Source organism: Gekko japonicus, unplaced genomic scaffold, assembly GCF_001447785.1.
Source record: "Gekko japonicus isolate JY-2015 unplaced genomic scaffold, Gekko_japonicus_V1.1 scaffold165, whole genome shotgun sequence".
NCBI lineage: Eukaryota > Metazoa > Chordata > Lepidosauria > Squamata > Gekkonidae > Gekko > Gekko japonicus.
The window spans coordinates 1,332,777-1,343,513 of record NW_015163097.1 but is presented as its reverse complement, the minus strand read 5'-3'; the positions used below and the strand labels follow the sequence as shown (position 1 = coordinate 1,343,513).

General features: G+C 49.2%; 1 protein-coding gene across 1 annotated transcript in view; it reads left to right on the top strand.

The window, feature by feature from the left end:
* The window catches only part of LOC107106470 (cytochrome P450 26C1-like), a 21,931-nt gene extending 11,570 nt beyond the window's left edge, over nt 1–10,361 (top strand). The window contains exons 4-6 of the mRNA XM_015406624.1: nt 1,494–1,649; nt 6,472–7,020; nt 9,963–10,361. Coding sequence (XP_015262110.1) covers nt 1,494–1,649; nt 6,472–7,020; nt 9,963–10,361 — 1,104 coding nt within the window. The remainder of the gene's footprint in view (nt 1–1,493; nt 1,650–6,471; nt 7,021–9,962) is intronic.
* Nucleotides 10,362–10,737: the final 376 nt, after the last annotated feature.

Below are 10,737 nucleotides of genomic sequence, written 5' to 3'. Positions count from 1 at the left end.
GGGGGGGGGTCCTGTTTAGACCTCCGGCAGGCCGCGTGTGGGGGAGGGGCGTCAGTGGATGCATTCCTAAGCAGGGTGGGATCCTCCAAGGCAGGGCGGGCTTGGGGGGGTCCTGTTTAGACCTCCGGCAGGCCGCGTGTGGGGGAGGGGCGTCAGTGGATGCATTCCTAAGCAGGGTGGGATCCTCCAAGGCAGGGCGGGCTGATCGCGGGATCCCGAGGGTGGCGCCGCAGTCCTCAGGCCCTTCTGAGCCCCCTGACCTCCACAGAGAGAGATCCAGGTGGGGTCGCCCTGTTGGTCTGAAGCAACAGGACCACGTGTGAGTCCAGGGGCACCTTCAAGACCAACCAGGTTTCATTCGTTGTTGGTCGTAAAGGTGCTCCTGGACTCAGACTTGGTCCTGACTTCCGTAGAGTCGGAAGGGTGCAGCTCTGTTTCGGGTTGCCCTGGATCTGGAGCAGGTGGCAGGTAGACCTTTTGGCCTCTGCAGTTCTGTCGATCAGGGCCTTGTGCAATTGAGGGAAGGCAGGAGGGCCGGAGATCTTGGCTTTCCCCAGAGAATCCTGCATGAAGATGCGATTGGGCCCTGGGAAGGTGCTTCTCCCAGTCGACTCTGGAATTTATGAGACAGAAAGTTCACATTCGTGACGGGCTTTGCCTTTAGAATTGAGCCCTTCTTTTGCAAACTGAATAAGTGTGCAAGCATACAAAAGCTTTTGGGGGGTGGTGAGTATTTGTATGAGTCTTTATATGTGGCCACCTCTGGTGAGTGACCCCTACTGGGGTCCTGGAGGGTATTCAGAGAGGTGTGGCTGAATAAAGCCTGCCCCCGCTGGTATTCCTTGGAGGTCTCCCGTGTAAGTACCTGCCAGGGTCGACCCTGCTTAGCTTCCAAGATCTGATGAGATCGGGCTTGCCTGTCCTGTCCAGGTCAGGGCGATAGGAAAGCGTATACCCCTAATAAAACTTTATTGGTCTGAAAGGTGCCACTGGATGCAAACTTTGTTCTTTGGCAACTTGTCAAAGCTGCCCCCCCCCCCCACTTAGGCAGAATATCTTTTTTTTTGGTCTGCCGGTTTGCCCTCCCTCCCTCCCTCAACCAGGTGGACTTCAGGGAGCAAGGAGAGAATCCCTGGAGCATCGCTTCTAATGGATGTGAGCTCTTACTGGGAGAAATACGGTAACGGGTCCTCCGCTTCCCAAGCAAGGGACGCCAGTGAAGAGAGCGAAAGGCAAGCGGGCTCAGACCTTCTCCGCTGTATGGGAAGTGCTGGCCCGGAGGTCTGGGGCATGAAACTGCGGTTTCAAAGGCGCTAGTCTGCTGGGTGCCTTTTGTCGCCACCCCCTCCTACAAGAGCGCCTTAGACTAGCAGTTCCATGGAGGTGCAGACTTCCTTGGCTGGAGCCTGGGCTTCCTCGGGCGCGAGGCTCCCTATGAAAAGGAGCGTCTTTCTCGCCCCGACACCTGTTTGTTTCCTGTTTGTTTCCGCCAGGGAATCAAGGCCCGGGATCTGCTGCACCAGTACATGGAAAAGGCCATCCTGGAGAAACTGCAGCGGAAGGACCCGCGGGCTGATAGCGATGCTCTGGACTTCATCATGGACAGCGCCAAGGAGCATGGCAAAGAACTGACCATGCAGGAGCTGAAGGTAACCCTTGCTTCAGACCGGAGTCACCCTTGTCCCTTGCCAACGAGGAGAGTGGGAGTAAGAAAAGTGCCCCTGACCATGTGCAGAGATTTGCAGCCCATTCCAGGCCACACTCCTTCCAGGTGAGCCCAGCTGCTTGCTCTGCATGCCCCAAGCCACGAATGTGTGTCAGGATCCCTCCCAACCTACCGAAGGGGTGGCCCTTGGTCTCCCCGTGTTGAATTTCAGCTAGGCAGGAAGAGCCTGCCTTCAAAGCTAAGCAGGGTCCGCCCTGGTTTGTGTTTGCATGGGAGACCACCAGAGAAGCTGAGGGTTGCTCTGAATGTCTTTTGCCTTGAAAACCCCATGCAGGCATTGGTCAGACGGAGTCCTCTTTAGCTCTCACAGGGTAGCAGCATCATGTGCTGCGAAACCAATGAGTGCCCTACCACATCCAGAAGTCGGTCTGGAGTGGCTTTGTGTGGACTGTGGCCCTGAAGCTGACCCTTAGCGACAGGGCGGCTATTGGGGGCTCCGCCCCCTTCCTTAAAGGGCCAGCCCCCACATTTTGAAAGATTTTTTTAAAGAAAGGGGGCCACATGCAGGCCCCCACATTTTTTCTCAAAAGTATTTAAAGGGATCCTTTAAACGCTTTTGAGAAGAAGTGGGGGATGGCATGCTCCCCTCTCCCTCCCGCCTGCAAAATTTAAAGGGCCCTCCAGCTGATCCGCAGGCTATATGTTCCCCACTGAGCAGCTGAAGGGCCCTTTAAATCTTACAGGAGGGGAGGGAGAGGGGAGGCCGCCGGCAGCTGGGCTTGGGGGTGGAGTGGAGCTGACATAAAAATAATGGCAGCCCCACCAGAAACCCCCCCCCCCAATAGCCACAAAATCCTGGCTACAGGCCTGCCCTGAAGCTGTTCAAGGCACCCACTTTCCTTTCTCCAATGACTGATCATCAATGACCTGGTCTACACCAGAGTCATCAGATCATTACTCACCATCTTCAGAATTCACTTTGTGCTTTCAACTCAAGCAAAGTTAGGACTCCGTTATAACATCATGAGAATTTCGGGATAACGGATAGTGTACTTGTATCATATCTGGATCACAACTTGGCCTCAGGGAGGTCAAGAGTCCTCAAGAATCAGAGTGGGAAACTGTTGGGTTTTGAAAATTGGTTTTCAGCAGAGATAAAATAGCTTAGCAATGCCAGAGTAAAATAATTCAGACTCAGAGTCCATGTGTGTTTAAAATAGAAAGTTTTTACTACATTCTAGCATAGGGAAGGGTAACTGGGATGAAAATAACAACAGAGCTAAATTCCCTACATCCTTACACTACAAAGACAAGACTAGAAGAGAGCGATAATGGCTTCTCTACTTCTTCTTGAGAACAGCAGACAAAGATGGGAAGAGAAGCCATAAAATAGAAGCCATAAAATGCTAAAACACTTTGACACTTTGCTTCCAATGAAACTCCTAGATCAGGGATGATTTTCCCGGGCTTTTAGTTCTAAACTAACATTGGCTACATAAAACACATGTGACTTCCTGTGACAACACAAACAAACATTTAACCCCAGAAATACTGAGTGTAATTTTAACTTGTAACACCCAACAGAAACTTTTGAAAAGGAATCTCACAGATGCCGAGAGCAACAATCAGGAGGGGGAAATGATTTTGTTCACCCCACTGCCACTATAGTAAGGCTTCTCTTAGGTACAAAAAGAAAGGTGTGCAGTCCCATTTTGTCAAAGGCCCAAATTGTCATGAAAACATCAGGCTGCCTTATGTTGAATCAGACCATTGGCCCATCAAAGTCTGTACTGTCTACTAAGTACTGTCAATCATCAGTATCATCATCAACAATAACAGGCCTGTAGCTATGGTGGGGCTTTTGGGTGCTTTGCCCCCTTTCTTAAAGGCACAGCCCCACAAGAATGTCTCCTATAAATGCTTTAAAAAACTTTTTAAAAAGGTGTGCACTCCTTTACCAGAGTGGGGTTATGCAGTTGACTAATTCCCTCACTGAGCAAGGGGGTTGGAGTAGGTGGCCTCTAGGATCCCTTCTAACTCTATGTCAACTGCCTGTCAGGCAAGGCGGGGTATAAATACAAATAATAAATAAATAAGAAACTGGTCTGTTTTAAGAGAGTTTTTCTGCCTAAGTGTTAGCTTTCTTGACTATAGAAGTCATCACACCCACCTGCTGGTTTCTTACCAGAATTGTTGCTTAGACTGGCAGAAGTGATTAACTCGCAGCAGCTGATCATCTAAAGTGGTTGACAGCTTGCAGTTTAGAGATCTATCCTGGTTTCTATTGGCTAAGTGACTTTTCTTTCCGCACTGAAAACTTCAGCCCCACCAGAAAAAAATTGCCCCACAAGCCACAAAATCCTGGCTAGGGCCTGATCAAGAATCTGCTTCAGTTGCCCTGACCTGGGTAGCCCAGGTAAGCCTGGTCTCTGGCAAGTACTTGGATGGGAGACCACAAAAGAATACCTGGGCCGGGATGCAGAGGCAAGCAATAGCAAACTACCTCTCTGAAAATGTCCAGGCCCCACTAGGGGTCACCAGAAGTCAACTATGACTTCCAGGCACACACACAAATACTCACCAAAAAATTCTACTTCAGTTTATACAGGTCATTTCAGTGTGTGTGCAGCCTTTTACAGATGAAACTGGTTTATAGTCAGTCTGTCTGAGGTCAGCACTGTCTACTCTGATGGGCTGCTTTCCCTATCACCTGCTTTTTGCGCCTGTTAGCTGGGGATGCTGGGAATTGAACCTGGGACCTTCTGCATGTGAGGCAGATACTCTGCTACTGAGCCATAGTCCCGCTGAGTCATGCTGAAGATGAGCACGGTATTCCTTTTAGGTTAATCGGTGGAGAAGATTGTGTGTCTGTGGCAGGCTGCCAGGCAACAGATTTGATGCTTAGCTATAAACTGACTGACCTCCTGCTTTCGTCTTGAGTGGAACCCAGGGCTAGGTGTTCAGATATTTGCTGCCAGTGGTTCAAAGTTGGGTTACTTATTCACCTTGATCTCCACAATTCCTGCCACTCTTCTAAATGGGTTGAATGGAAATCATGCTGGTTTTATTGCCTTGGGACCTCTTTCTTAAATGAACACAGTACAACAGGAGCAAACAGCCTTGAGCGAAACCTATTTTCCTTTAAACGTGCCGTTGGGCATGCCGTCCATTTTGAGGAAGGCCAGGCCTAAGCACCACAGGGGAAGCAAATCTGGCTGCAACCAGAGGTGTTCCCTCCCCTGTTAACCTGCAGTTATAGGATGCCTCTCCTCCCAGACCCAACCGCAAAACCGCATCGGTGGGATATTCCTGTATGAAAGCCATACACAAAAAAAGTGGTTAGATCGGCACTCGCTTTGAGATGCAATAGTCCCAGGGATTTTATTGTAGAAAAAGACCAGCAGGAACTCTTTAGCATAATAGGCCACACCCAACAGCAGAAACTCATTAGCATATTAGGCCACACCCCGACAGCACGGCTCATCAGCATATTAGGCCACACCCCCATGTTACCAAAAGTGTGGCTATCCAGCCACACCGACCTTTTGCTTCTTATTCTGTTTACCTTGTTTGTTGTCAAAACCCAGGGCTATTTTTGTAGCAGGAACTCCTTTGCATGTTAGGCCATACACCCCTAATGTAGCCAATCCTAATGAGTTTCTGCTGTTGGGTGTGGCCTATTGTGCTCATGAGTTCCTGCTGGGCGTGGCCAACTCGGTAGCCAGCCGGAACTCCGTTCCTGTGGGTTCCTGCCCAAAAATAGCCCTGAATAGTCCAATTGGAATCCACTGGAATGGTCAAGAATAAAAGCTTCCAGGATCCCAATATTAACCAAAATCACACATCAGTGGGATTTTTAAGAGGGTTACAGAATGCCGGTCTTCATATGATACAAGCCAGGAAGAAGGAAAAGGAGTTCAGATAATGAAATCTATTTGCGGGGCCATTGGATCAGCTATGTGTCATGGCCAGTGTTCCCTCTAAGCTGAGTTAGGGTGTGCTAGCTCACAGTTTTTTATCCTCCAGCTCACACATTTTTGCCTTGGCTGAGGAAGGATGGCTCCAGAGCAAACTAATTTGTGCAGTAGCCAAATTGCTTGCTCACAGCTTTAATGCCATTAGCTCATAAAGTAGAATTTTTGCTCACAAGACTCCACAGCTTAGTGGGAGCATTACTTCTGTAAAGGAAGCTTTATCAGGTCCTGTGCATATCTCAGCAAAGCCAAGGACAACTCTGAATGTCATTGGGAGAGGAATGAAATAAGCTATACAGCCAACCTTTAAAACATTGTCAGGCGATGTTACACTGCAATTTGAAGTTCCCTCACTTTTTTTTTCCTGTTTCAATTTTTTTTATTTGTCACAAAAGTCATTTATCGAGACGCAGTAACATAGAGGTGCATCTCAACAACATTCCAAAATTTCATCAGAATCAAAGAGGATCTAAACAATTCAGTTAAGAGATCTTCTACAATTCAGTATAACATCAATGGCTTTAAGTCTACAGAATTAATTAAGCAAGGGAAACAGATAATGATCTTTCCCAACAAACTGTTGTGATAGCGCCTCACAACAGTAACCACATGATAATGTGAGTTTTCAGGTAGTATATCATGTGTAGTAAGAAACGAGAATACTGGGAACCAGGTTGAGTCAACTTTGGAAAGGGAGGACTGGCGAATGTTGTGCTCTATAAACCTTAAGCAATGAGGGAAAACAGTATGGGATGGGAGTCATTAAATCTGAATAAACGCACTGCATGAAAAAGCATTTGCACGGATGTCTCTTGATGCCTTGTCTTGCAGGAGTCTGCAATTGAGCTGATATTTGCAGCTTTCTTCACGACGGCCAGCGCGAGCACTTCTCTGATCCTCCTCCTCCTGAAACACCCCTGGGCCATCCAGAAGATCCGGCAGGAGCTGGTGTCCCATGACCTCCTCAGGCAGTGCCGCTGCTTCATCGCTGGCCGGTCCCCGACAAGCCAGCAGACCTGCCAAGAGACGGCAGGTGAACGAGAGGCTCAAAGCGAGGACTCCCAGGCACCTCTGCCACCCAGGCTGGAATGGAAAGCCGGTACAGACCCAAGAGGGGAGGGGAGAGCTTCTCCCTTGCCTCACATGGACAGATTAGTCCAGAAAGCAAGTGGAGGCAGGAGCACAGGCTTGGAAAGACGGGAGGAAGCGGGCCAGCTCTTTGGCAGGCCGGAAGGACCCGAGTGTGACTGCCATTCTTACCTGACTCTGGAGAAGATGAGCCGCTTGCGCTACCTGGACGGCGTCATCAAGGAAGTGCTCCGTTTGCTGCCCCCGGTGTCTGGAGGCTACAGGACAGCCTTGCAGACTTTTGAGCTGGACGTGAGTTGCCTGGCTGCTTTGGGCAAAGGTTCCTCTCGTGGATTGGTGCGGATATTGTTTGATGGGGTTGGGCTGGATTGCACAAGGCCCACCCTGACCACTCTGTAGGGGTATGAGAAGCTGCGGCTGACTGGAAGGGAGTCCCCAGAGGTGCCCTGGCCCGTGAGGCTCTCTTGCTTAGGAGCAGTGGAGGCAGGGGGCGAGCGAGTTATGACAGTGAAGGATCCCAGTGAAGGGTGGGCAAGTGAATGCAATCCATGTGAGTGGAACACAGGAGGAGCGATAGTGAATGGGGGTCCTCTCAGGTGTGCATAACTGCTTAGCATAGCTGTGTGAACAGAAAGGTGCTCAGAAAAAGCCCTGTCAAATGTTCATAAGCCATAGAGTAAGGAAGCCACTGCAGAGCTCCTCACGACAACTTTGTGAGTAGGCCTCAGAGTGTGTGACTGGTCCAAGGTTACCCAGCAAGCTTCTATGTGGGGAATTGAACTTGTGTCTTCCAGATCCTAGTCTAAGCGCTACCCCACACTGGCTCTCACACTGGTAGGGTGCAATTTTAATACATCACCCAAGTGTCTCTGCTCGGACCTATTGCTAATTAGAGCAGGATCGCAGCCAGAGAAAGGTCTTCGGCTCTTGGATCAGGTCTTTCAGGTGCATTGCAGAGCCCCACCCACCTCTCTGGGGCAGCTGTTCTTTGCTGCTAGAACATGTGTATCCCATCCCTCCTACCTCCATTTGCCAAAACACAACAAGATGAGGTCACTCGGCAGTGAAGAGGTTGCCTAATTAGCACAGGCAGGTTCAGACTTGTTGATTCCTCCTCTTCCTGTCACATGGTGGTGATGCCATGTGACTTCCTGCCATGGGCTTGTAGGCCAGTGAGGTCCATGCTGGAGTCCAAGGTAAGTCCCAGTCTGGAAAAATTAAAGACCTCTGGCCAACTATTTAATTTATATCAACATTTGTGGCAAGGACAAAGGTTACGGTTCAGTGGGTGGGGGATTATATAACACTCTGTTGTGGAAAGGTGACTTTGTTTTCTGTATCAGAGCATTTTTTTCATCAGGAAGTTAGCAGGATGGAGAAAGATGGTTACAATGAACATATATTTTTATAAGACTTTTCTTCTTGGACAGGGGCTCCGTAGAACTGTTGAAGTGCTTTTTACACACACACACACCTGCCTCGTTTGGAACAGGTGCTGTGTCAAATGATGTGAATGGTAGTGCTAGAATCCACACTTTTAAAACTGTTCTTTCTAAACCTATGATCAATACTCTACTCATTCAATAAACTCCCAGGACAAATAAAGCAGATGCTTGCAATATTCTATGTAAGGTAAAGGTTCCCTTGTTCGAAAGCCAGTCGAGTCCGACTCTAGGGTTACGGTGCTCATCTCCGTTTCAAAGCCAAAGAGCCAGCACTGTTCGAAGACATTTCCGTAGTCATGTGGCCGGCATGACTAAACACCAAGGCACATGGAACGCGGTTACCTTCCCACCGAAGTGGTACCTATTTATCTACTTGCAATTTCTTGCTTTCGAACTGCTAGGTTGGCAGGAGCTGGAACTAGAGACGGGAGCTCACTCCATCATGTGGCAACTCAGGTCTCAAACTGCTGAACTACTGACCTTCCACAGCCTGCAGTTCAGCGTCTTAACCACTTGAGCCACCGCAGCTCCAATATTCTATGTACCAAGGTCCATATTTATATGAATGAGCTCTGTCTTTGCAGGAGAAAGCATGAGATGTGATGGTCAGAGAAAGGGACACCTCTAGTCAGAGAAAGGGACACCTATTTGGCTGACTTAGGTTTAACCAGATTGTTGGTCTATTTAGCCCTGTACTGAGCCAGCATGGTGTAGTGGTTAGCGTGCCTTGATTAGAATCTGGGAAACCCAGGTTCGAATCCCAGCTCTGCCATGGAAGATTGTTGGGGGACCTTGGGCCAGTCACACTCTCTTAGCCTAACCTACCTCACAGGGTTTTGTGAGGATAAAACGGGAGAATGTTAGCTGTTTTGGGAGGGGCTAGTGGGGGGAAAGGTTAGGTATAGATGATGCAAATAAGTAAATCATAAGCAAAATACTGTCTACTCGGGTTGGCAGTGAACTCCAGAGAAAGGTCTTTCATGCCAGCTACTTAAAGTTCTTTTTGCAATAGAGGAGGATGTCAAACTGCATGAGGACAAACTTAAGGACATAAGAGAAGCCAGGTTGGATCAGGCCAATGGTCCATCCAGTTCCACACTCTGTGTCACACAGTGCCCCAAACCCAGGTGCCACCAGGAGGTCCAACAGCAGGACCAGAACTCCAGACCCCCCCACACACTGTTGCTCCACAAGCACCACGGATATAGAGCATCACTGCCCCAGACACAGTGTTCCATCTATGCCTTGCAGCTAATAGCCATTTATGGACCTCCATATGTTTATCTTTTATGCTTCTATGCGAAATGTCCTAAGAACAGCAATAGAAAGTTTTGAGAATCCTTGAAGGGGGTGGGGGAGTGCTGCAACCCCAAAGATGCTCCCCTGGTAACTTTCAGGCAATAAGGATGAGCCAAACGTTCTAATGCTGAGGTCTAAGCCCAGTCGTCCCCCCCCCCAATCAAAGGGAGAGCTCTGGGGGAAAAGATGGTGCTTTGCAAAATGCCCTGGGTCTCAGCAGATCACATGAGTGTTTCACTTGGATCACTAAATAAAGCAATGTGGCTTTCAGGGGAAGTGCCCTTCAACTGTGATCCATGCATCGCTGAAATATCGGCTGCCTGAGTCCTAATAACATCTGTGGGGCTCAAGAGTGGCAACTCGGATATAAGGACTTGACAGCTCAGATAATGAGGACAAACGGTTCAAACTGGGGTGGGTGTTCTCAGCAGGTTCCCCTCGGCAGGCCGCTGTCTCCAATCCTGATTTCCTTTTCTTTCCTTCCTGTAGGGCTACCAGATTCCCAAAGGATGGAGTGTCATGTACAGTATCAGGGACACGCACGAGACTGCCAGCATCTATCAAAGTCCCCCAGATACCTTTGATCCTGAGCGCTTTTGGGTGCCCCAGGAAGAAGGCGAGGAACACAAAGCACCCAGCTCTGTCCGTTTCCACTACATCCCCTTTGGTGGGGGAGTCCGGAACTGCATTGGCAAGGAACTGGCCCAGGCCATCCTCAAGCTGCTTGCCATTGAGCTGGTCAGCACAGCCCGCTGGGAGCTGGCCACCCCTCACTTCCCCAAGATGCAAACGGTGCCCATTGTGCACCCCGTGGACGGTCTGCAGCTCTATTTTCATCCCCTGAAGCCCGGAAGGGAAAGCGGTGAGCCAAACAAGGCAGAAACTTGAACACCATTGGAATCTCAACTGCGTGTCTATAGTCTCCAGGTTAGGATCACAGCAGAACATCCATCTGGGAGAAAAACACTAGATCCCAGGGCCAGCGTAAGGCTCTCCTTTCTATCTGTTGAGCATGGCAGGGGGAAAGGACTAGGTCCCTGTCCTTGGTCCTTAATGGCCTATTAAAATCCATGCACATTGAGAGGTGTGGCTCCACGGTGAGAACCCCCATTGTAATAATCAGTTGCACTTTTTGTTAATTTAATGTGTGCGTCATACTACATTGTAATTTGGTTAAGGGAAGTTATGCTTCATGGCTAGATGTTTCAGAAGGAATCCTAGAAACACTGCTGTTGATTTTTACGAAGGAGTCATCACGTTTGTA